Here is a 26,912-nt window from a genome sequence, read left to right on the forward strand (position 1 = left end):
CTTGGTGGCACACCAATATCAACTTTGGCAAGATAAATCTCCCCAGACTTATCCAATCGGCTGTGAACATTTAAAATTAACATGAGTCTCTATAAGTGTCCAGTTTTAGGGTCTTCCACAGAATTATATCAAACAACATGAACCAAACATGTACTTTATTTATTTACACTAAATAACAAAAGTACATCAAATCATATTAAAACTAAGGGCATACAAAACTGTCTAACAAGTGAGTGAGTGAGTGTGAGGGATAGAGAGAGAGAGTAAGAAGTGTTTTTGGATCAGTGTTCTCGAGCAATGAGCCAGGTCTCACCATTCAATTGGACACACGTCAACTTATTATTCATAGATATAATCACTTTTATGCACATATGTAACATTAGCGATTCTTGAGGGTAGTTTGGGGAAAAATGTTGAAAACCTCTATTAGATTCCAAATACTGGATTCTTAGCGATTTCATCGTACAGATTTCCTTTCTATATAGATAGATAGTTTCCTCAACTCTACACATTCCTTAACATTAGATGATCAATATTTAACAAAAAGATGCATTAATCATTTGTTATTAACACATTAGAAATTATATACTTGAGTTATAGGGATTAATGACTCTTTTATGATGATAATACTTCCATAAAATGGTGTTATAATTTGATTAAGAAACAACTTAAAAATCATTGACCCATTTACCATGGCATAGACTTTGAATAATACTCATTATTAGGTCACTTTAAGAATGTTTTTTTTTTTAATTATTTTTACAAAATACTAGTAAATAATTATTGTATAAGATGCTGCACTTTTTTTTTTTTTATGGTTAAAAGTTTGATACAATGTCCATCATAAAACCAGAAAATCAAAGTTTGTCGTGCTTCAACAAGCAACTCATAGCTTTTCAAGGTGGGTTCCATATAAACATCATAGCTTTTCAAGGTGTAAGATACCATTTGGCAAGTCTTTTTTCAAAAGATCTTCCAATAGCTTAGATTGTCAAAATATGTAACAAACTTTTGGTCTCTTGTCTTTAAAAATCTAGACCGTTTGGTAAGTATCCTAATCTACCATTTTCTAAAAAGCTATCAAGTGTAGGATTTTAGGTGTAGAAAGATAGGGTGTTTCATTTAAAGGTTCCAAAATTTTGGCCATTTTGGGATTCAATGAGCTTTTTAGGGCATGAGTCTTTTTGACTTCTTGTATTTTATTGGCAAAACTAGGGGTGGATTCGAGCCGAGCCAAGCTGAATACCTGGCTATTTAAGCTCGATTCACATGAATAGTATCAAGTTCGAGCTCATTCAAGCTAGAAACTTGAGCTCAAGCTCAATTTGGTTCATAACTCGCAAGTCGGATCGAGCTCGACTATAAGCCAAGTTTTTTTTTTTTGTAAAATAAGAGTTATATGTATAAAATTGTTTTGTTATTTTTTAGACAAAAATTAAGAATTATAAAAATTATTTACTATTATACATAAAAATAAAAATATTATTATATAATAAAATTATTTATTATATATGTATGTATGTATGTATCTATAATAAAAATTATTTATTTAATACTAGGCTTAAGAGCCTCACAAGTCGAGCTTCACTGGGCTCGAGCTTCATTGAGCTTCACTGGGCTCAAGCTTGAGCGTGAGCTTCATTGAGCTTGGGCTTGAATTCGGGTCAAAGCTCGGCATAAACTAAGTCGAGTCGAACTCAAATAGCTTATGAAAGGCTTGTCTTGTGGGCACCTTTGACCAAAGCAAAAAAAAACCAAAATTTGGTTAATATTTGCCGATTGCTTCCTAAATGCATTTGCTATTTAATAGGGGTGGGGAACCATGATAACACCCTACACTAAACATAAAATATATGAAGCCCACCTATATTTTATGACTAGTGTGGGGTGTTATCATTGATTCCACAACCTATTTTGCAATAATCGTGTTTATTTGAGTTCATTTTGTTTAGCTATTTTGTATTGTTCGATATAATCTATTAAAGGAAGCAAATAACCCTTCAAATGAACAATTGTCGCTTGGAGGGTTGAGCTAATGATTCGGTTAAGCTAGTTTAGACATGTTCACGGGCCTAGCTTTGTCTTTGTATTAACAGAATATATTTAGGCCTAAGTCAAAGCTCGACTCTCATATAAAGTCCAAGGCCCAAGCCTGGGTCCGAGTCCAACCAAAAAAAAGTTTTTCTTTTTTATTCAATAAAAATCTATTTTATTTACATTAAAAGATTTCAAAACCAACAAATAATGAGAATCCTAACTATTACTTGAAAAATACGAAGAGGAATAAAGAAAAAATATTATATATACATTTTTTATTATATAAAATATATTTTTATCATATAATATATTATCAACTCGGGCTTGGGCTCAGGTTCAGGCCAGGCTTTGTTGAGAAAACCCGAGCCCATCCAGAAAGAAAGTTGGGTCTGGTGTTTTCGGCACGAGCCAGAGCTTGCAGGCCTAAAATGCATGTCCAAGCCTTAATTTAGAATGAGTCAAGTCGGGCCGGTTTGTTGGGCTACTTTGCCCATGAACAAGTCTAGGCTAGTTCAACTGCTTTGAAGCACTTTAGATAAGTTTTTTAAAGAGGCTAAGGTGGACAATCCTTCAAATGAATGACCTACAATTGACTTGGACTCCTTGCATTTTTCACCAATCATTGTTTATAGGTTGTTTATGTAGGTCCCACCTTAAAAAAACCTAGAAGCCTTGCCGGTGTGAGGCATAGATCCCAATTCCTACTTCATAATCCTCCCAAATGGGCATTTATAGCCAATTTGATCCTTACACTCACCTCATAACACTTGTAGCCATGCATTTGACTATGTTTGGTTGCAATGTAAATAAATTTGCACTGATGCAAAACTATGATAGTGCAAATGATTTGAGTGTAAATTTTGATCTTATTTTTTTTTTTAAATTCAATTCATTTGTTTGATTGTAGTATAAATGAAGTAAATTAAGACTTGAAGCAAAATAAAATAAAATCCAAAACAAAATTAAACAAAAATTTATATTATTTTCATTTGCACCCCATGCATTTGTACTAATACAAATGAAATTGCACTTTAACCAATAAAATCTTCCCATAAATAAAATTATATAAATGTGGGAGATATTCCATATGTAAAGGAGACCCCAAGCTTGCTATTGCCTGTCTTAATAGTGGAGTCCGTGTGGAGATGGAATGCCGTTATCGAATATGGCAAGAGAGAAGCCAACAAAGTTGCGGATTAATTAGTCATGTAAAAAATCTTCATACCCCTTCATCTGTTGTTGATTGCTTGGATTTATGGGGACGCGCGCCTGCTGTTCTGTGTAGCCCTATCTGGATTCGCGAATTCGGGCCACGAGGCTCTCTGCATTTTCACCAAATTCATGGACTACCAGAAGCCCCTAACTCCGAAGTCCAAAACAGGCACTCTGATGTCGTAGTTACAGATATTACCATGTTAATTGAACGGGCACCTAATTCTGTATCCAAACACCCTGCCACATCCTCTCCTCGACACGCAAGCGACCGATTGAGTGGCTCACTTTCCGATACGCGAAAAACGAAATGCCTCTAATCCTCAATCCTCATACCTTCTTCCACATTCCAAATTCAACCAATACCACCGACCGTAAATACTAAACCAAAACTACGTTTCCGGTTTCCCGTATCTCGCCGCAACAATGCCAGAAACCCCTTAAGGCTTTAACACGTAAATCGTTTTTACAATCGCCTCTCCTACTACCTCTCGATCACTCTCTCTACATCATTGACACGTGTCCGTTAGCCGTTTTAATAAATTTATATTCAATTCAGCCAAACGTTGCAATCTCAAGGAGAGTGTTAAAGTGGTTGTAAAAGCGATTACAACGAAGCTTCTATTGGACGAATTAAAATAAAAAATCTGTATTTTTTTTCCTCTGAAAGTGAAGAGAGGAAGAAAAGCTCTGCTGCGCCCTTAGCAAGTATATTACCATGGTCGCATCCTTCGCTGGGGCAGAGAAATCGAAAAAAATATTCATTTAAATTCATCTCAGAACAGGACATACAGAGAGAGAGAGAGAATAGAGAGAGAGAGAAATCCATTTCAGTTGCTGGATTCCAGTATTAGGTACTGTGGTTCGATCTCTCGGAGTCGCTCATATGATGCGCTTTTGATTGATTGATGTCTCACCATAACAAACGCCCGAACTGCAGTACCAGCAATACTAGCGGAAACAGTGGAGGCCCTTTCTCGAGTATGAAGAAGGCAAAGTCTCAAGCTGTGACTTGCTCTCTCGAGAAGAACGGTCTACAGCAGCAGCAACAGCAGAACCATGGCCAGCACCATCATTTCGACGATGAGGATTCTGCCATGGTTATTGACGATGATCTCAAGGTCGACACCGTTGATGCGCCTCTATTGGCTCTCGGCGTCGGATGCAGCGGAACCACTACTGGGATTGCCGCCAATTTGTCAAGAAAGAAGGCTACTCCCCCTCAACCGGCCAAGAAGCTCGTTATCAAGCTTGTCAAAGGTACGGGTGATTTCATTTTTATTTTAATTTGGTTGATTTTGTTCGGTAGTGGATACTGTTGGGTTTAGTTCTATAAAAATTTCTCCTTTTATCGTTTGTTTATTCCAAATTTAGCTGCTTCTCGTAGTCCGCCCACGAATTTGCCTGGTTGATGCGAAAGAGAAAAGAGGAATGCGAGAGGATTCGGATATTGTTGAAATTTATACCTTTTTCAATTGAAATGTCAATTTGGCTATGTTTTGGGACAATATTGAATTGTTGCTGGGGCTTTCAAATGGAAAGGGATTCTTATTCAAGGTTGTATAAATGGAACTTAAGAAGTTTAAGGATTGGGAACTATATCGTTTCGTTGATATTGGACCAAATTAGGGATTCTGGTCTTTCTTCCGTTTTCAGCTTTCTTTAGGAATGCATCGTCAAAGGGCGTTTATTGTTTTCTACCCCTTGATCTCATGAGGGTTTTATGACAGGATTTTCCACCAATGGGGCTTTTCTTTTAACGATCCCGTCATTTAGATGCTTGGTCATGGGGTTCATAACTATTTAACAAGAGGAAGCAAGTTTTACCTCTGTTATTTTCTGTTTTCAGTATTAAATGCCCTAATACTCACTTCTGTACATCTGCAAGAGTTAATGAGGTATTTTTCTTAAAAAAAAAGGGCTTTTAAAACATATGGAGAAGATATAGACCCAAGGTTGTATTTTCTTAGTGCATTTTCCATCCTCTTTTTTTCTTTTTTTCTTGTGAACTGATCTTTCAAAGGTCTCCTCAAATGTGATCCTATATCCCCTTCTTTTAGTGTTGATTGCCCTTTAGTAAATTGAATACTTGGTTGTAAATGATTTGAACCTCAAGCTAAGGTTGGGGTCGTTAATCATTAGTTAGCCTATAGAAATGTTTGTTAAGCGAAGGAGTCCTCTTTTGACCTTGATTGTATTCTCAATTCTCAAATGTGTTTAGGGGACTATGGAGCTAAAAGATGTAACCTTAATAAGGAAAATTGCTGGTAGCCTGGTATTAACCTCAAGGATGGAATGTTGAATACTTTGGAAGATATTTTTGGCTATGACTTGTGAGATTGAGGGGTGGTGCTCAAACAATCAGGTATGCTCTTTGGAGCTAATTTCTGATCAATGTAGTTGAATGAAGAAGATCTACAGATTTTTCTACCTGATGATTTAGAAAAAGCAAAGAGGGTAGGTCGAATTAGGGTTTTGGCTTGCAAGAGAGTAGAGAACAAGGTGCAAGAGTGAGGTACACAAGCATGTGTCCACCTCTACCTTTCATCTCCCCGTTATAGGTAAACTAATTCTAATGTAATTAGGACTATCCAAATCTGATTTGGTTAGACCTCTAATTTCATTAGTTATTAGAGAGATCCATATGCAAACCAATATCCATTATTCGACCAAAGCACATGACGACTTAAGTTGTCATGTTACTAGTCTAGTCCATTACTTAAGTGGTTTACTAATATAGCTGTTGCAAGTCTTATTAGGCTTGAATAGTGTATGGCATGGGACCCATAAAGGTCTTATATTAGTCCATTTGGGTTTGGCCCATGTAGGAAAAGCACATGGGCTGAATTCACCAGGTAAACCTAGTGAACCCTTGGGAATTGTGTCAATCGAATCGGGCTTAATACGGGCCCAACACTTAATTCTATTTACCCTTGGTTTCAGCCACCCTATGAAGACCAAGGATAATGGACTAACATAAGAAAAAAGCCCATTAGGTTTCAGCCCTTAATGGTCTTTTGTTCTTAACCTCTTGGCCCAAAATAATAAGACACTGCTCACAGGGAAGGGCCTCTTCCCTGATTGCTAAATGCATTGTTACACTCTCTACTCAGATGGATTATGGGATTAAAACCTTTTGCAAACCTTTTCATAAAATAACATATTATAAATATAAATATATTTTGCAAGATGATTTCAAAATAAGTTGAAATCTACTATCAATAGTTTTAGGTTTTCATTAGAGAGAGTGTTAACCCTTATATTCTCTGCCTGACAAAGGGTCTGATCCTATCACAATGATCATTTACTCAAGTAGCATTCCAAACTGCTCCAACATAACTAGGTATTTGATCATTTGGGAGTTGGAAATTCTGTTAGAGCAAATCGTTAGCTGCCGTACAAGGAGTTCTTCTTGCAAAAGATTTGGGAGTGGAGTAGTTGCTGATTGAAGGGGATTCTAAGATAGTAATGGGGTGGCTAAATAGTTAAGAGGTGGTCACTTGGGTCAACAAGAACGAGCTCAAGAGATATAAATGGCTGACAAGAAACACGACTGTTATAGTACAATGGGTGGGGAGATCAGTGAATGCCCTTGCGGTTACATTGGCAAAACAAGGGTCGGTCAGGGATACACTGTTTTGGGCTAAATTGTAATCTTATCAAGCATGTGTTCTTTGTTTTAGTTTTTTTGTTCATTTTTATGGGCTCCATGTCTTGGAGATGTGGCAATTCGCGCCTCCCCAAGGGTCTGTAATCTCTTCTTGATTTTAATGAAAAGTGATTTATTTTTTGATCAATAAATGTGATTTATTACTTTTCCAAAAAAAAAAAAACTAGGTATTTGACCCTTAGAGGATCTCACTAGTTGGCATATCAAAAGCAACTTGGTCTAAAACCTAGTGCAATATCATTATCCAGTCTAGGGTTAAGTGCAACTTTTCTAGTCTTGACCATCTGTCTCTAAGGTCCAGAGCATAATTGGAAATTGGTCTTTGTTCAGTGTTTCTCACAAACATCCACTGATTGCACCTTAGGTCTAACCCTAGCAACTGAGACAAGTTTCCCTACCATTTCGGTAGTACATAAGTGTTAGTTTTGTCAGGATATAATGGCTGAGAACTTTTTGAACTAACATAAGTCTCATAAATGTCCAGTTTAAGGGGTAATGTTCAAAAAACACACCAATCACAAACATGAAATAATAATGATATGGTTTATTATTAATTCATAGAATTCAGTATACATCATTCTGATTGGAGCTAAGGGCATGCATTGTCTAACACTTTCCTCAATCAGAAAATCAGCATGTTTTAATGAACTTCTATTGTTTTTTTGCTTGACCATGAAAAACAAAACTTAGGAACCGGAAAATTGAAACATACCTATTACCTACATCTATTTTTCCTCAAGTCAAATTGAGATTAATTTCAATCAGAAATATAAGATTTGGATGGGTCTAATTCTGTATTATTTTTGATAGTTCCAGAGTTGTAAAGGAATGATAGGGTTTTGGGTAGTTGGGTTTTGATTTTTTGGCCCAATTATCTGAACTGTCAACTGTGAAATGGTTAAACTGTTTGGACTTTGGTTTGGTTTTGTTTTCACTCTTACCTGTTCATGCTATTAATTAAATCTTCACTTTGGTTTGGTTTGATGAAGATAAACCAAAGCTGCCAACAAATTTTGAGGAGGATACATGGGCAACATTGAAGTCAGCTATTAGTGCTATATTTTTAAAGCAGCCAGATCCTTGTGACTCTGAGAAGCTTTATCAGGTCTCTTTTTACTGCAGTGTCTTGCAATTATATGTTTACTGTAGTGTCTTGTTTTGTTTGCATTGCCAATTGTGGTTCAGCTATGAATCTTATTGTGAATTGGGTTGTAAATGAATCATTTGTGTTATTAGGCTGTTTGTGATCTTTGCTTGCACAAGATGGGAGGAAATCTTTATCAACGAATTGAGAAGGAATGTGAAGCACATATTTCAGCAGCACTAGAATCTTTGGTTGGTCAGAGCCCGGATTTGGTGGTTTTCTTGTCTCTTGTAGAGAAATGCTGGCAAGATCTTTGTGACCAAATGTTGATGATTCGTGGTATAGCCCTGTATCTTGACAGAACATATGTGAAACAAACCCCAAATGTGCGTCCCTTGTGGGATATGGGGTTGCAACTGTTCCGCAAACATCTATCTTTGTCTCCAGAAGTTGAGCACAAAACGGTCACAGGCCTTCTAAGATTGGTTGAGAAGGAAAGGTACATTTTGGAGCTTTAGAGAAATTCTCCCTTGATTGTAAGAAATAAAAAACATGAAAGATTAGTTTTAGGGATCAATATGTATGGGCAATAAAGGTCTTTTTATCTTCCTCAAAGTCTTTATTTTTTGATGTGTTGGAACATGGCATATTACAACTGAATAAGCTTATTCACATACTATTGGTGGTGATAATTATTCTTTGCTTAGAGCCTTAGATATGTGGAGACTATCAAACACGTAGAACAATTTGATGCTAGGGTGTTGGAATTTTGCATGCAACCTACTTGTGATCCAATTATTCTCTTGTCGCTATGCTTTAATGTGCTAATATAAAGAAAAACAAAAGAGGGGAATATTAGAAACTGAGAAGGTGGAGAAAACCAAAAGCACAGCCATGTCATAGTCCAAAGAGGCCACTTCACCTCAAATATAGACAGGTGGCAAGGTGAGATTAGGTGACAGTGTACTGCCTTGGGCACTAGTTGGACATATTTTTTGGAAAAAATTACCTATAGTTTTTTTTTGTTTTTCTTTTGGCAGTAAATAGAAAAAGAAAATTTTATTAAGAAATAAGAAATAGAATACAAGAAAGGTGATAAGATATCACCCAAAAATAAAGAAAAAAACAATCCCCAAAACCAACCTCCCTCCTATAAAACCTTTCATGATAACCACCTACTCTGGCCAAACCTTCAAAGTCAGAATGAGGCCATTAAGTGAAGATGATAAATTTGAAGAGGATGGAGGTGATTGACTTGTAAAAAGCAAAGGAATTGGGTGCTGATAAACTAGTTGTTGAAGGTGACTCCATAGTAATTATAAGCTGGCTGTTGGATGGAGTAAAGCTAATTGGTGTTACAGAAATGGAATCAGAAGGTTAGGTTTAATGGAATATTAAGACATAGCAAATAGAAATACAGTGGGTACCAAGGTCAGCAAATGGCTTGGCTGGTGCTTTAGCAAAACAAAGGGTTACTAGACGTCAGCTGTATTTGGTTCTGTTGTAAGATCTGAGTTGGGGTGGGTAGCAGGGGCTGTGCTTACACTCTATTTTTGTAATGTGAAGCTGAAACCTCTTGTTGTACTGCATTTTCTTTTATCTAATAAAATTCTGTTTTTTGTTGATGATAAAAAAAAGGAGGATGGAGGTGAAGAATCTGAATCTGGTGAGGAGCTTTGTATAGATGAAACTCGTGATATTGGAAGATCGATAAATTGGGAGAAAGTGGAAGCTTTAAGCCTCAAGGTTAAGGGTGCTCAAGGTAGTTTGAAAGTTCTTGGTTTAGCAGGGGACGATGATAATGAGGAGGGTAAGGAGGTTGCATAACAATCTTTTGAAAGAAATTCTGTTTTAGAGTTAGAAAGGATCAATGAGTATCCTTTCTCAAAGGCTTTCTTGGAGGGTCGTAATGCTGTGAGATGTTTTAGAAGTAAAAAGGAAGATCATTATACTCTTCAGGTTTGAAAAGTTTTTGCTAGGTTGAAAGGGGGATTATTTGGTATTGGGGTTTGTAAGAAGGTGGGCAAGAGAAGTAAAGGGGTCATTCACAATCTACTGAAGATGCTCAACAATGAACAATGTTGGGAGATTTTAAATTGGAAGGTTTGTGTTGTTCAATTTTTTTTTTTTTCGGTCTTTAAGAGGTGTAGTGAAAGTTGTAAAGTCTGTGTCATAAGGTGGGGTCAGGAGGGCAGTATTTTTTCTTTTTTTTTTTTCCTGGTTTGTTAGGTAAGTTGTTATAGGTTTTTTTTCTCAGGTGAGGTAGTGTTTTTTGGTTTCTGGAGTGTCAAGCTGTGGTTGGTTTAGGCCTTTTTCTTCTCTTGGGTGACATTTGGTCACCTTTCTTGTACTTTCTTTTGTTACTTACTACAAAAAAGTCCTCAAGGTCAGGATCTCCTCACACCTGAAAACCCACACCCATGCAAGAAATTCAACTCTTACCATCACCCTAACACTACTCATCCAACCAGCACCAAGACCATTCATTTTTCCAGCTCCAAAAATATTTTCTTGCAAATTCTTCCCCTCCCAGAAAAAAACAAGTCCCGATGTTTTGCTTATTTGAACTTCTATTTCCACAATCTTTTCCAAATTCAACCTTTTCTCTTTCTCACTTGGTCTAAACTCACCTCTTCTTTCTCCTCTTGCCCCTTAGAATCCTTTTCCTCGTCCTTACTCTTTTTTCTTTGTCTTCTTTCCTCCCTCAACACCTTCATCTTTTTTTGATCAGTAATGAAAACATATTTTATTAATTAAAGAGAAAGAGAGGAAGAATACAACAAATGGGTAGCCTCGGCTACCCTCTAAAACTGGACCAAGAAACAAAACAAATGGCTAAGCCTTTTTATCATTACAATTGGGCCCAAAAGCATTGCTCTCTGTTAACCCATTGCTTTGCTAATTGATCTGCTAGACTGTTAACTGACCTTGGAGTCCAAAGGAGTCCAAAGGTGTTAACCCCTCAACACCTTCATCATCTCCACCTTTTTATGCAAATTATCAGAACAATACCTCCCTTCGTTGCTCTGATTTCTATTTTTAACATTTACGCACTTCCTCTTGTATACCCTCTTGAATTTAGTACATGGGCTGGCTCCCAACAGACCATCTTTTAGATGATCAAAAACTTTTGTAATGTGAATTGAGTGTCCAGTATTTGGTCCTTTGGGTTTGGCCAACACTCTACCCAAACAAGGGATCAACTGGGAAGATTTATTTTGGGCTGAGTTGTAATTCTGAACTTGCTGGGGTTCAGGTTCCCTAACTCTAGGGCTTGAACCTGTGTACTTTTTTAAAGTTTTAATCGAAGTTACCATTTCTTATAAAAAAAAAGCATTTGGTCCTTTGGTTTTTCAGATTAATGAAAGATTTGTCACCTTTTTTTGCTGATAAAAAAAGGTTTGTCATCTTTTTTGGCCCCTTCAACTACACTTCCATCTCTTTTCTGCCCTAAGTCCACCCCCGGCTTTCCAACTACCACTCAGAAACATTACCAGGAGCCATCATCTCCACTTTTACACTTGAAACTTCTAAAATACTGGGTTTCCTTCCCACAACTCCAAAGACCCATTGCCATTAATTGCTTCAACGACCTGATCATCCTGTTTTGAACCAGCACTGATGTTGGAATTCTGATCATCCCGCATCTGTATGGAGCCACTGTCAAACTCCTTTAGCTTGCCCCCATTTTTAATCTATCATTCTTCCTTGTCATCTTGAACTCAATCAACTTATTTTTGCCCTCCCCAATGTCAACCCACTCCTTTATCCTACCACCCTCTTCCCTAATTCTGGTTTTTCCAAAACCAAAACAGAACCCTTATCCTCTCCTCTATAATCTTGTTTCCCATCTTTCCCATAAGATATTGAACTCCACTTATCATGACTTCCTGAAGTCACAACCACAACAGATGCTTCCACCCCCTGGTGAATAGCCTTCTTCACACCAACTTCTCTAACCCCTCCTTTATCAAGACCCCTTGAAATCCACAGTCTAAACTTCCATCTGAACACATTTTCAGATCCCCGCCTCCATCAACTCTTCCTTCCTCCCCACACATCAGCAGCAAACCACTCTCCATGTGCTCAGTCTCCTGCCCCTCTTCATGAACCCGGACGGTTTGTCTTAACTCCCCATTTGACCTCTTCTGACTCTCATACTTGCAACATGGTTTGACTCAAAACCTGCATTTTCATGGCTTGTATCCCATGTACCTCCTCAGATTGAGCTGCAGCAACCAAATCAACCAATCTTGGCTCTGCAGCGTCTCCAGCTCCATCACCCCCTGACATGACCATTGATTGCCTCAGGCCTGCTCAAGATAGAATCAACGATTCTTGCCTCAACAGTCCCCAACTCTTGACACTGATTTTGTTTTTTCATCTCATTACATAACCTGTCATCAGTGACAGCACCTCAACCATCCTCCCCATTCTTTGAGCAATCTAAGACCACAGCTGACTTACCTGATATATCCTTCTCATCCATTGCTTCACCTGGCCTTCCTTTCCTTTGAACTGATCTATTGAACTTTGTAATATCCCAAACCTACTTCTCCCACTACACTTTTTCTGTACCCTCTCTTTGTAGCTTTTTTTTTTTTTTGTTTGAGTCTGATTGTGAACGATCTTTGAAGCGACACCCTTTATTATTTTGTGATAAATGAGAGCCATTCTGAAAATGTTATATTTTTAATTTCTTAATTTTTTGTATTAAAAATAGATGTAAATCAGTCCTCAAATATTAGGTGTAAATTTGAAGATTAGAAGAAAAGAAAGGAAGAAGAGAAGTAAGAGCAACAACACAAGAGAAGAAGATGGCGAAAAGAGAAGGAAAAAGAAGAAGAATTGAATTATCCTCCTATTCTCCTCTAATCCTTTTTTATTAAGAATTAATGTTAGAGTAATGACAAGTATGCCCTTAAGTGGGCGGCCAGCTAAGCAGTAACATAAAGAGATTAAACAAAAAAGAAATAACATGCTCATTAAGAGAGGCCCATTAGCCAACAAGAAAAGAAAGGATATTACAAGAGAAGATACTAGGACCCATTCAGACCAATCTCTTTACACTCCCCCTCAAGCTGAGCATAGATGTCAATCATGCCCAGCTTGCTTATATAGTGTGTCATTTTCCCTCTTGGAACTCCCTTGGTCAAGATATCAGCCAATTGTTCGGCTGATGTGATGAATGGCAAACAAACTTCTCATGAGGAAACTCTTTCCCTTATAAAATGTCTATCAACCTCAATATGCTTAGTTCTGTCATGTTGAACAGGATTATGTGCAATGTTGATAGCTGCTTGGTTGTCACAGTAGAGCATCATCAGCTTCTCATAGTCAACCCCCAATTCTTCTAAAAGGGATCGTAGCCACAGTAATTCTGACACACCATGTGCCATTGCCCTGTATTCTGCTTCAGCTGAGGATCTAGTAACTACAAACTGTAATGTTCCTAGCGACCAGAGCACAATAACTTGAGGTGGAGGCAAAGACATAGACCTCTTCATGTAGGCCTCCATTCAAGAAGGCATTTTTAACATCAAACTGGTGTAGAGGCCAATCAAAAGTAGCGGCTAGAGATAACAAAACCCTGACTGAGGTCATCTTAGCTACAAGAGCAAATGTCTCAAGATTGTCAATACCATACATTTGAGTGTAGCCTTTAGCAACCATCCTAGCCTTAAACCTCTCAATAGAGCCATCAGAGTGATATTTAATGGTAAACACCCATTTATAACCCACTGGTTCCTTCCCTTCAGGCAAGTCAACAATATCACAGATATGGTTCTTATGCAAAGCATTCAGTTCAGCCATCATAGATCCCTCCATTCAGGTTGAGATAAGGCTTCCGGTACGGACCTGGGTATCACATGGGAAGAAACAGAAGAAAGAAAAGAGTAGTAGGAAGGAGAGAGAAGGCTGTAAGGCAGGTGTTTGGAGAACAATGAGCTGTATACTCCCGCTTGCCCTTGCGGAGAGCAATAGGAAGGTCAAGGTCTGGGAAAGCTGTAGATGAGTCAGAAGAAGGCTGACCTGTTACCTCAGTAATGATGGGAGGAGCAAGAGCCTCTTCTGTAGGAGTGGAAACAACCTGCCCATGTCTGAATCTTTGCCTTTGGTACCACCTTTGGAGAACAGGAGGAGGAGGAATTATAGGAGAATGAGGTGGAAGAGGAGGAGGAATAATAATATTGGAGGTAGGTCCAGTGAGAAAAGTAGACACCTCATGATAGGACTCAAGAGGAATGGGAAGAGGAACAATTGGAGACATAGCAAAGGGCTCTTCAGATTTCTCCCTATCAGGAGAAATGCTAAAGAAAGGAGTCAACTCAGCAAATGTGACATCCTGAGATACAAAGTGGGTGCCACTAACCGGATCAAAACAGCAATATCCCTTCTGTGTGGAAGCATATCCCAAAAACACATTTACGAGCCTTAGGTTCAAACTTGTGCCTTTGATGACTATGAATATGCACATAGCAAGTGCACCAAAAAACACGGAAAGGAAGAGAAAATATCCTCATCCGAGAATAGAAGGCTAAAGGGGGTTTTGAAGTTAAGGCCCCGGGAGGGCATACGGTTGATAAAAAAATGTAGTAGTAAGAACATCATCTGCCCAAAATTTTATAGGAACATGGGATGCAAACAAGAGGGATCTGGCAACTTCAATCACATGTCTTTTCTTCTTTTCCGCCACCCCATTTTGTTGTGGAGTGTAGGAACAAGAACTTTGATGAATAACCCCAAAAGTTTTAAGATAGGCAGAGAGGGTTATCTCAAAATACTCCTTAGCATTATCAGAACGAAATATTTTGATACGAGTGTTAAACTGGGTGAGGATGAGTTCATGAAATTTTTGCACAATAGCTGGTATTTCATCCCTGGATTTCATTAGATAAATCCAAGTGTAACGAGAGTAGTCATCATTAAAAAGGATAAAGTACCTGTAACTCCCCACAGTTGGCAAATGATATGGCCCACACATGTCAGAGTGAACAATATGAAAAGGAGAAAGAGATCTTTTATTGCTTACTGAATAAGAATGTCAACAATGCTTTGCCAGTTCACACGACTCACGATGAAGACTCGATAAAGACACTCCCTTAAACATGTCTGGAAACAAATGACTCAAAGTAGAAAATGACAAATGACCAAATTGAAAGTGGCATAACAAGACTTTGTTAACAGACTCTAACAAAACTGACTCTAAGGCAACTCCATGAGGTGGTCCCAAAGCTCGATCCGGTGTCTCCAGCAAGTATATTCCGTTCGCCTCATGGCCACTCCCAATCATCCTCTGAGATTGCAGGTCATGAAAAACACAATGAATGGAAAAAAAAAAGGTTATGCTGCAATTCATGGATTTAGTTAAGCTGCTAACAGATAAAAGGTTTGCATTAAGTTTAGGGACATGAAGGACAAAGGATAAATAAAGGGTGTTAGAGGTCTTTATATCTCCTTTACCAGAGATGAGAGCAAGAGACCCATTAGCAAGGGATATTTTCTCTTTGCCGGAGAGAAGGTGGTATGAGCAGAAGAGATTAGATAGGTTGGTCATATGGTCTGATCCACTGGAATCAATAATCCAAGGGATTTTATGATTACCCGAAACTGAAGCATGATTTGTAGAAGCACGAATACCTGAGTGAGCAAATGCAGATGAAGATGATGTGTTGTTGTTGGAAGAGTGAGATGAAGAAACAATAGCTTCCAAGTGATTTAGTAGCCTCCCATACTTTTCAAAATCCGCCTTCATTGCTGCCAACTGCTCAATGGTTGATTTTTCTTCACTCTCCTTATTTCCTCCTTCAGGTACTGTTGCAACATTAGCTGTCTTGGGGTTTCCTACATGACTGCCCTTCTTAGAGCTATTGTTGTTCTTAAACCTATTAGGAAGAAGCTCAGGATGAAGCTTTCAGCAAGTGCCCTTTGTATGCCTCGGTTTCTTGCAATATTCACATATCTGCTTCTTTTTCTCAGTAGGACCCTTTGGCTTTATTCTAGCATGTGCAAAGTGTTCTGTAGGTGGACCCTACAACTGAACCTGCCGCCTATTCTCCTCACTGCTTATCATAGCATATACCTGGGAAAGAGTAACCTCATCTCTGGCCAGGATATTTTGCCTAATGATGTCAAACTTAGGGTTGAGTCCAGTGAGAATTTCAAACACCCTATTTCTCTCCACCAACTTCCTATACATTTCAGCATCATTCTTACTCCCATACAACTGTCTCCATAACATCAATTTCTTGCCATAGGGATTTCAGTATAGAGTAGTAGATTTCTATACTCTTCTCCCCCTTTCTTAGGTTCTTCACATCACTTTTCAACTTATAGACTCTGGCTACATTCAACTTCTGTGAATAGGTCTTAGTAACACTGTCCCATATCTCCTTAGCCGAAGACATCCAGAGATAATGCTGATTTATATGAGGTTGCATAGAATTGACCAACCATCCTATTACAATATAGTTCTCTTGCATCCATTTCTCAAATTCAGGGTCTCTCTTCGGGTTTCACTTTACTACCTGTGAGATACTCGAGTTTTCCTCTACTACAAACATAAATTCTTATAGACTGTGCCCAGGCAAGATAATTTGCCCCATCTAGCTTTATTGTGGTCACACCAGTCAAAACGGAATCTTTTGAGCCAAGGTCGGAAACCGACACTTGCTTGAACTCACTTCCGTATGGCTCCATTAATCAAACAAAAATCAAAGAAACATAAATTTTGTCTATATAAACTTGCTTGAAGTCAAACCAGAACCCAAATGCTTGAAAACTAGGGTTTTACTCCGTCCAGCTATTGGGGAGGAAGAGAGAAGATGCAGCTGCTCCTACCAGAACTTCCCAATCTCTTCCAATCTTGAACCACCCTCCTTTAGGAGTCACAATACTCCTCCCAAGCACAGAGCGCCACACCCAAAGCTTCACCTTTACCTGTACCTTCAAAAATCTCTAATTGGCTAGGGTTTTGGGTAGCAACAGAACAACACCGCTTCTTGGCAATATCCAGCCAGATTTAAACTCTCCAAACCCTTTACCAACTAGGCCAGAGATCCTCTGAACTATAGAGAATCAATCTCTCCATACACTCTCTTAATCTAAGGGTGTATGGGAAAAGAGGAAGAAGAAAAAGAAAAGGAAGAAATATACCTACCTGCTCTGATACCAAGATGTAAATCATTCCTCAAATATTAGGTGTAAATTTGAAGATTACAAGAAATGAAAGGAAGAAGAGAAGTAAGAGCAGCAACACAAGAGAAGAAGATGGCAAAAAGAGAAGGAAAAAGAATAAGAATCTAATTATCCTCCCTTTCTCCTCTAGTCCTTTTTTATTAAGAATTAATGTTAGAGTAATGACAAGTATGCCCTTAAGTGGGCGGCCATCTAGGTGGTAACATAAAGAGATTAAACAAAAAAGAAATAACAGGCCCATTAAGAGAGGCCAATTAGCCAACAAGAAAAGAAAAGATATTAGGACCCATTCGGCCCAGTCTCTTTACAAAAATTATCAAAGGAAAGCCAATAATAATGAATCTTGCATGTAAAAAACACATTGCACCTTTAACTTCATTAAGAAATATTACTTTTAAATAATGAGGGACTTTTTATGGGAACTAGGTGAAGGGAAGGGAGATCCATCATATGGATGACCGAACCATGCAGGGTGGCTGGGCGAAATTCAAAAAATTTCTTTCTCCCTTTCGGGAATCGTATTCCCCGATTTAGAAAAATCGCATTTTCAAGGTTCGTTTTTGAAACAAATTGGACTAGATCTGTAACCAAAATAAAGGGAGGTATATACCTGATACGGAATTCACGGCCAAAGGGGACACCAAATCCTGCCTCCACTGAAAATGACACATCTTAGGATGAAGCAGGATCAGCAAAGCAATTCTTCAATAAGAACTGCAATCCTTTAGTAAGGATCACGCAGGGGATGTGAGCATAACTTAAGATCTGATTTTTCTAGCAAAAATTAGAATCAATAACAATTTTTGATCAGTCCAAGACTATGGAGATCGAATTGGGTAGGGCGGCAAGAACAGAGGAAAGAACTGGATGCAGTAAAAGTGTTTCACAAGAGGAATTCACCCTCTATTTATAACCTTTCTGGATCAGCTTCCTAATCCTATCAGGAAAGGGTTCTTTGATCCAAATCTTTTTTTGGATCTAAACTCTTAAGTGGATAAGACTTATCTTATCCTCCTATTGATCCAGATCCGGATCTAAACTCAAATTCACCCATAATTAATTAATCAATTTAACCTATTTCAAAATGGGCTTTAGGCCCATCAAGTTATCAGGTTCACTTCTCTTTTAATTTGCTGGCTAGCTTGGCTCTCTTTGTATGGCGTGGGACCCTAACATTAATCTCCACAGAAGCCATATGGGTTTAGCCCAACCTCTGTTATAAGGCCTGGCCGAATTCACTGTTGAACACAACGAACCCCTGAGCCCATCAGTATGGGCTTTTAGCAGGCCCAACATTTACCCTAAATGGTCATTGGGTCCAACCTCCTAATGAAGGCCCAAGGACTACGGACTTAAGTGAGATTAGCCCATCAGGTAAAAACCCTAAATGGTCTTACACTTAACCTCTCAGCTTATAATGATCAAACACTGTCTGACAAGAGAGGACCTCTCCCTCGGCTGCAAGGTACAGTGTCGCATTCACTACTCAGGACAGATCCCAAGAATTAAAACCTTTGCAAACCTTTTTCATGAAAATATATTTTGCAAAACAAATTTCAAACATGTTTGAAATCAACTGCCGACAGTTTAGGTTTCTATAAGAGGGAGTGCTATCCCCGATCATTCACTTTGTCCAACAAAGGGGCTGATTCTGTCACTATGATCACCCACCCCAACCGACATGGCAGCACATTAGTGTTAGCCTTGGCATGATAAACATCCCTAGGTCTATCCAACGGCTGTGAAGATGCTAAACTAACACGAGTCTCATAAGTGTCCAGTTTATGGGTATTACACAGAAACACATCAGATATAAGATGAATCAATTTTGTACTATTTGTCATTTACAGTAAATGTTAAAAGTACATCAATCTGATTGGAGCTAAGGGCATACATTGTCTAACACTTGGAGATGAAAGGAATTGCCATCTCGTCAATTGGGAATTAGTGTGCAAGAGAAAAAGGTAATTGTAAGCATCCATGGATATTCCTAGTCCAACTCCCATAGGTAGGGCATTTTTCTTAGCAAAAGGTAATTGTAAGCATCCATGGGAACTAGTGAGCAGAAATATTACTTTTAAATAATGAAGACAACAGCCATGTCATAACTAAGGCATTTTTCTCAGTCCAACTCCCATAGGTAGGGTCTTCCATCTTTGGTTCCTTGACCAATCCAATGACCATAGTTTTCAAGGCGCCAAGGCGAGGCTAGGCGACAGGTAGGGGTGCTCACGGTTCAGTTACCGTGGGGTGATTTTTTAGACCAAACTGACCTGTTCGGTTTTTAAATTTAATCGATCTGAAACCGAACCGATGCAACCGGTTAACTGTGGTTTGTTTTTTTTTATGCATTGAAAATTAAAAAAAAGGAAAAAACCTTCCTCTTGCAGAAGAGATTGAGAGATATGAGTGACTGGGTCTGAGATTGAGAGAGAAGAGATTGAGTGAGTGTCGAGCGAGATGGAGAAGGCATTCTTGAAGCAGACGAAAGGTGTTACTATGTTCGAAGAAAACCAGAAAGGGGAAAAGGCCCAAGAAGGGTGGAAACTGTTTCTGGTGTGGAAAAGCATTTTTGGGTTTCAAGATGTCGAGAGAAGCTATTGAAGACTCTTCGTGTTCTCTCTCTCTCTCTCTCTCTCTTTGTCTAAGAAATGGATGCAAGAAAGAAGACAAAATAAACCAAACAAAAAATATTTTAATTTCTTAGTTACTTGTCTCAAATTAGCAAAAGAAACACGCATGCGAGCATTAATTGGTACGTTCTACAAACGGCGCATCAGACCATCGGACCATCCATAGTCTTTGTACGTCAGAACGATCCATTGTTTGAAGTATTCGTATGTTCTCTACATCAACCTATCAGACCATCCGAAATTTTGAACAAAAGGTGCCGAGAAAAGCATTGGTCTGTTTGTATTCTCTTACACTGGAAATTGGAAAGGCGCGTTATTCGAAGATTGTCAAAGTCAGACTGAGAGATTGTTAAACAACCAGACTGTAGTGACAGGTTCACTTTTTGAAAAAGTAGAAAGCTTGCTGAATTAAAAATATGAAATAAAATGAGTTTCTTGAAGAAAGAAGGAAGAGAGGAGAAGAAGGGAAGTTGAAAAGAAAGGAGAGCAATAATTTGGACGCCCCCTTCACTTATTATTTGTATTAAAAATAATAGAGCAATACAAAGACAACTATGCCCTCATATGGCGACAAGACATAAAGTAGCATATATAAGACACAAAAAACATAATAAAATTTGGACTCACATAACTACTGTGGTCCCCACCTCCTATCTAACAACTAACATAAAACATCTACTCATAAAAAACATCATAAAACTGATTAGTCTTCAACACTCCCCCTCAAGTTGGGAGTAAATGTCACACATTCCCAACTTGCGTAGATCATGTTCAAGCTTGTTCTTTGCCACCCATTTAGTGAGAACATCAACCAGCTGCAACTCTAAAGAGACATAAGGCAAACAGACTTCTCCATTGTTGCCCTTTCTCTTATAAAGTGTTTATCAACTTCAATGTGTTTTGTCCTATTATGCTGTATTGGATTGTGGGCAATATTGATTGTAGCCTAATTGTCACAGTATAACATCATAGGTTCCTCTGCTTTCACCCCAATCTCACTCAAAAGAGATCTAGTCCAAAGAAGTTCTGAGACACCATGCGCCATGGATCTATACTCAGCCTCTGTACTTGACCTTGCTACAACCGCTTGCTTTTTACTCTTCCAGGAGATCAAGTTTCTACCTACAAAGGTACACACTCCTGATGTAGACCTCCTGTGATCTAAGCATCCTACCTAGTCTGCATCTGTATAGGACTCTAACTTCAGATTCTCATGATTTGAGAAAAAAATGTCTCTATCAGGGTGCTTTTTTAGATATGCAAGTATCCTCTCAATAGCTTCCCACTATTGAACCCAAGGTGCATGCATGTACTATCTCACAACATTGATATTATAAGAAATATCTGGTCGTGTCATACACAAATACAGTAGTCGACCCACCATTTTTTGTTATCTTCTTACCTCCTTTACCAACATACCATCCACACCATTAACTCTGTGATTTGGATCAATAGGAGTGTCTACTGTTTGGTCCCCAGCTTCCCAGTCTCCCGCAATAGGTCTAGTACATACTGCCTCTGTGAAATAAAGATCCCATGCTTGGATCTTGCAACTTCAATCCCCAAGAAGTATTTGAGCTCACCAAGATCTTTGATCTCAAATTCTTGCTGCAATGATTTTTTGAGATCATCAACCTCTGTTGTGTGATTTATGCACAATTAATTCAGGTAAATGTACCTTAGTTAAATGCACGTATAATGATGAGAAAAGTGTCGATTCCACAGAGACTAGATCACAGTACCAAATCAATTTTAAATTAACCTAAGTTGAACTTGTGAATCAATTGAATGAATAAGAACTATGAAGAATTAATGCAAATCTAAGAACTTAATAAAAATTGAATCGGCGAATGAATGCAGCTAGGGTTTAGATTTCATTAAATCAAGGTTATATAGTTACCTATTTAATCCAACTCAAGACCGAAATTACCCTAAGGTATATTAAAGTTATTTGCATGTGATGGTGGATTTCCCTAAATTAATTAATAAGCTTTTTCAAGTCATACTAATCCTTTATTAATCCAATTCTACCATCAAATTTCTAAGTGGTTGTCAAAAGGAAAAATAAGCATTAAGTTCTTCAGAAACCTCTAATCGTAGAAGGTAAATTGATTCACTAAGCTTCCTTGATTCCCACACATGAGCTAATCATCTTTCCATCTCATAGTCTATCATGCGATCTTTATTGCCCAGGGATCTAATTCATAATAATCCTTTGGTCAGTCATGCATGAATCATCAAATCATTAAAAGATGGCCAATTCTTTTAAAGCATTAAGCACAACAATAAAAATTCCTCATGCAAATAATAAAAGTCTTGAATTTAATTAAACAAATAACTATATAATCTTAAGATCAAAATCCATCTAAACCCTAGCTAAGAGAATTTAGCTAGACATCATTAAATTCAGCATACTCAAGAAAATTAGTGGAGAAACACAGCAAAAACAAATCATAGAATGAATAGAATAACAAGAAAACTTTAGCCTTTGAAGGTTGAAGACAAGTGCAGCAACTAAGCCTTCCTTCCTCTTGGATTCGGATTCTTCCTCTCCTTCTTTAACGTGCTGAACTGCTTCCTCTCCTTCTCTGATGTGTTGAGAGTGCTTCTCTTCTTCTTTGCTGAATTCTCTCTAAGGATGTGCCCCCTTGCCTTGAGTCTATGGTCCTTTTTATAGTAAAGCCTCCCCTCAATTGCTTCTCAATGCAGACTCCTCTTTCAACACAAATTAGGTCTCTTAGTCTTTATCTCAGTTGAATTTCTCTCTCTTCTGCATTGTTAACTATCAGACTCGAAACTTGTAGCTCGAATTGCACTTGGTTGGCGGCGGAATTAGGGTGAGTGATAAACATAAGAGTTGTAGCCCTATTTCTTAGCTTTAATTAGCCATTTGAATCACCTCAATCCGAGTTATAGGTAGAAAGTTATGCCCAAAATATAGGAACTATATCAAAATAGGAAATTTCCCAATTTTTGTGCATACATATCAAATCCGATTTCAATAGATTCGCTCTTCATGGCTACATCAAGGAGCTGCATGGTCCTTCCTCTATGATTATCTTGATCAATTAAATTGAACTTCTCCTTAAAATTTCACAATTAAGCTGCTTCAAATCACTTTGCAATACAATTTTGTCATAATTAGTGCAATACCATGCTAATTCCAAAAACATTATTACCAAAATCATCAAGTTAGAGGTATGAAAATATGTACAAATATAGGCTTATCTATCTCTTTCAGATCATTTCCTGTCACCACTATATCATCCACATACACAATCAGAATTGACACCAGAGCATATCTTTTCTTCAGAGAGAGAGAGTGATCAGACTGTGTCCGTGTGTCTCCAAAATGGATGAGTGCCCCTCTGAACCTGTCAAACAAAGCCCTAGGTGACTGTATCAGTCCATACAGAGATTTTCTGAGTCTACACACCTTTCCCTTACCAACATTCTCATAAAAGCCTGGTGAAATGTCCATACTCCTGTAAATCACTATTAAGGAATTTTTGACATTAAGTTGGAACAAAGGCCATGATTAGGTGGTTGCTAGAGATAAAAGGATCCAAATTGAACTCATCTTAACTATTGGTGCAAAGGTTTCCAGATAATCAACACCATAGGTCTGGGTATACCCTTTTTGCTACCAACCTTGCCTTGTACCTCTCCATCTTGCCATCAGCCCTATACTTCACTGTGAATACCCATCTACATCTGACTGTCTCCTTGTCTGGGGGGAGATCAACTATTTCCCAAGTTTGGTTTTTAACCAAAGCATCCATCTCATCTTGCATGGCTGTTTTCCACTCAGGTTTGGAGAGAGCCTCGGTAACATTCCTGGGTATAGACACAGAATCCAGGGAAGAAAGAAAAGCACGATAGGAGAGTGATAAGGCATTGTAGGAAAGATGGTGTGAAATGCAATGGGCTGTACACTTTCTCTTCCCCTTACGAAGTGCAATGGGAAGATCAAGGTCAGTGGGATCAACTGCAACAATGGTGTTAGGGACAAGAACATTATCATCAGAAAACATAACAGGCTCAAGCTCAAGAGGAATACATGGAAATGTATCTGTCGAATCTGGAGCTTCAGAAGGACTGATAGAGAGTGGTGTGGGTTGAGGATGTGTGGAGTCAACCATCATCTGTCGGCGTTGATATTTTTGCGAGGCTGCCCGTAATGACTTAGGTAATGAAACTGGAGGTGCAGGTGTTGGCTGAACTGATGAAGGCACCAAAGAAACAGGAAGATGAACAGATTGTGAGTTCTCCCCAAAATGAACAAATTGTGAGTTCTCCTCCCCAAAACTCTCCCCTTGAAGAGAACCACTCAAGAAGAAGAAGGTGGATTCAAAGAATGTAACATCCAATGTGACAAATTTGCTCATTGACACAGGGTCATAATAGCAATACCCCTTTTGGTTCTGAGCATACCCATGAAAAACACATTTTTGGCCTTAGGATCCAATTTCTTGCGATGAGGGCCAAGAATGTGAACAAAGGAAACACACCAAAAAACCCTCAGAGGTATATGAAATATCTCCCCATTTGGAAAAAGCAGACTAAATGGCACCTTAAACCCCAAAGTCCGTGAAAGAAGATGGTTAATCAAATGCACAACTGTAAGAATTGCATCTCCCCAGAACTGCATAGGAACTGAAGCACACACCATAAGACTCCTTGCCACCTCTACAATGTGTCTGTTTTTTCTCTCAACAACTCCATTCTGTTGTGGTGTGTATGCACAACTGCTCTAATGAATTACCCCATGTTCTAGGAAATACGTGGTTAGGTCCTTTTCAAAGTACTCTCTGGCATTATCTGATCTAAAAACCTTAGTTCTCACTCCAAATTGTGTGACAACCATCTGGTGGAACTGTCGTACCAAGTTAGGAATCTCATCACGTGATCTCATCAAATATATCCAAGAATATCGTGTACAATCATCCACAAACAAGAGAAAGTACTGGAATCCTTCCACGAAAGGGGTATGATATGGCCCCCATATATCAGTGTGAATAATATTAAAAGCAAAAGTACTTTTATTACTTGGTTTAAAAGACTGTCTGCAATGCTTTCCTAATTGACAGCTCTCACACTCCAAGGTAGATAACTGAACATACTCAAACAACTTTGGGAAAAGACATTTTAAAGAACTAAAAGAAAGGTGTCCCAAGTGACTGTGCCAGAGCATAATCTGGTTCACTGACTCTGACTCACCACTACTGCTGCTGGTAACATGATGGTCCTGATGTCTCGGAATCTCATCTAGAAGGTAGACTCCATTCACCTCACGACCACTCCCAATCATCTTCTTTGTCTCCAGATCCCGCAAAACACAATTACCAGGAAGAAATGTTACAGAACAATTCAAATTCTTTGTCAAAGAACTAACAGACAGTAGGTTGGTATGAATTCTAGGGACATGTAAAGCAGAAGACAGAGTTATATCATCGGTCACTCTAACTGTCCCTTTTCCAGCAATGGGAATATGTGAACCATATGCTGTAGAGACTTTGTATCTACCAGAACACAACTGATAGGAACTGAAAAGGGTAGGGGTATTAGTCATGTGCTCATATGCTCCTGAGTCTATAATCTAGGGAGGTCCCTCCTTACTTGAAGTGGATGTAGGATTTGCAGTTGCATATGAACTACCTGTATGTGCAAAAGAAGAGGTGTAGTTGGCTCCTGCATTCTACGGTCCATGAGTTGTCCAAACCTCTCCAATTCTGTCCTCACTGCTGCTATTGCAATGGATTCCCAATCCGTTTGGGAAAGAGGGACCAAAGAGTCTCCTGTAGTGGCTACATTTGCATTTCCCTTCTTGTTCCTTATCTAGGCAGGCGTAAGATTTGGGTGAAGCTTCCAGCAAGTGCCCCTAGTCAATCCCTTCTAGTCTGGTTTGGTTACAAGAACGAACTTTGAAAATACAGTTTTCTAAATTAGGAATAGGATTCCCGGATGGGAGGAAAGAAATTTTTGAAATTTCGCAACCTTCCTACAGGGTTTGGCCATCCATATGATGGATCTCCCATCCCTTCACCAATAGCCATCTTAGCTGATTGTGCCTACTCCAAATAATTTATACCATCAAGTTTTACTGTAGTAATGATCCCAAACCCAAAAATATCACTACTACCTCCAACACTCAATACCACTGTACCGATAGACTTCATCTCGGTATTCCAACTCTTCATCTTATTTCAAACAGCTCAACAGTAAGAAAAAATAGATTGGAGACCTTCAAAAAATAATTTTATATCACACATAGAAACCGACCCTTTCGGAAGAAGAAAACTCTAGCTGGAGAGAAATCTCTTTCCTCCTCACGCCTCCCAACAGAGAGGAGTGAATCGATCACTCCAGGAGGCTTAGAAAATTCAAGAAACCAGACCACCCTCTTTAGGAAATCAAAAGAAAGCTAACAATACCTGGCCGCCCAAGATCAAATAAAAAACAAAGAGTCCCAACTTTTCTAGGACTCTTCCCCGTACTCCAGTTCTTCCTAATTTTGATGCCGTACAGTAGATCACCTTCCTGATGACTAGATCCCACCAAAAAATCCAAGAACTAGGCAATCTACAGCAGATCGATCAACCCTTTATTACTGTTAGACAGTGTATGCCCTTTGCTCCAATTAGAATGATGTACCTTATGACATTTAATGTAAATGAATAATGTGCATATTTGATTCATGTTATTGTGGTGTGTTTCTGTGTAATACCTTTAAACTAGACACTTAATGAGACTCGTGTTAGTTTAGAATGTTCACAGCCGTTGGATAAGTTTGGGGAGATTTATCCTGCTAAGGCTGACACTGGTGTGTCGCCAAGTGTTGGGGTGGCCTGTCTCAGCTGCCAAGGTGAGACCCGAGGTACATGCAGTGTAGGTTTACTTGAAACTCTAAACCGGACCAGATTTCTAGTATTGCCCTAGACTTTGGTGATTAGTGGGCATGACTAAAAAGTTACACCTGACCCCTAGACTCGATTATGATACTACACTAGGTGTCGGATTTGGCTGTCTTTGATATGCCAATCAGTGAGATCCTTAGAGGGGGTCAAAACCTGGGTAT

General features: G+C 38.6%; 1 protein-coding gene across 5 annotated transcripts in view; it reads left to right on the forward strand.

The window, feature by feature from the left end:
* The first annotated feature begins 3,823 nt into the window (after positions 1 to 3,823).
* The window catches only part of LOC148866705 (cullin-4-like), a 90,202-nt gene continuing 67,113 nt past the window's right edge, over positions 3,824 to 26,912 (forward strand). For all 5 annotated transcript variants that reach the window (XR_016109915.1, XR_016109914.1, XR_016109916.1 and 2 more), the window contains exons 1-3: positions 3,824 to 4,509; positions 7,909 to 8,024; positions 8,156 to 8,502. Coding sequence is in view for 2 of the 5 variants with exons in the window: in XM_088978130.1 (XP_088834256.1) it covers positions 4,158 to 4,509; positions 7,909 to 8,024; positions 8,156 to 8,502 (815 nt within the window). In the remaining 3 variants the exon portion in view is untranslated. The remainder of the gene's footprint in view (positions 4,510 to 7,908; positions 8,025 to 8,155; positions 8,503 to 26,912) is intronic.

Source organism: Nelumbo lutea, chromosome 3 (genome assembly GCF_056320005.1).
Source record: "Nelumbo lutea isolate HS-2025 chromosome 3, American lotus-T2T, whole genome shotgun sequence".
NCBI classification, from domain to species: domain Eukaryota; kingdom Viridiplantae; phylum Streptophyta; class Magnoliopsida; order Proteales; family Nelumbonaceae; genus Nelumbo; species Nelumbo lutea.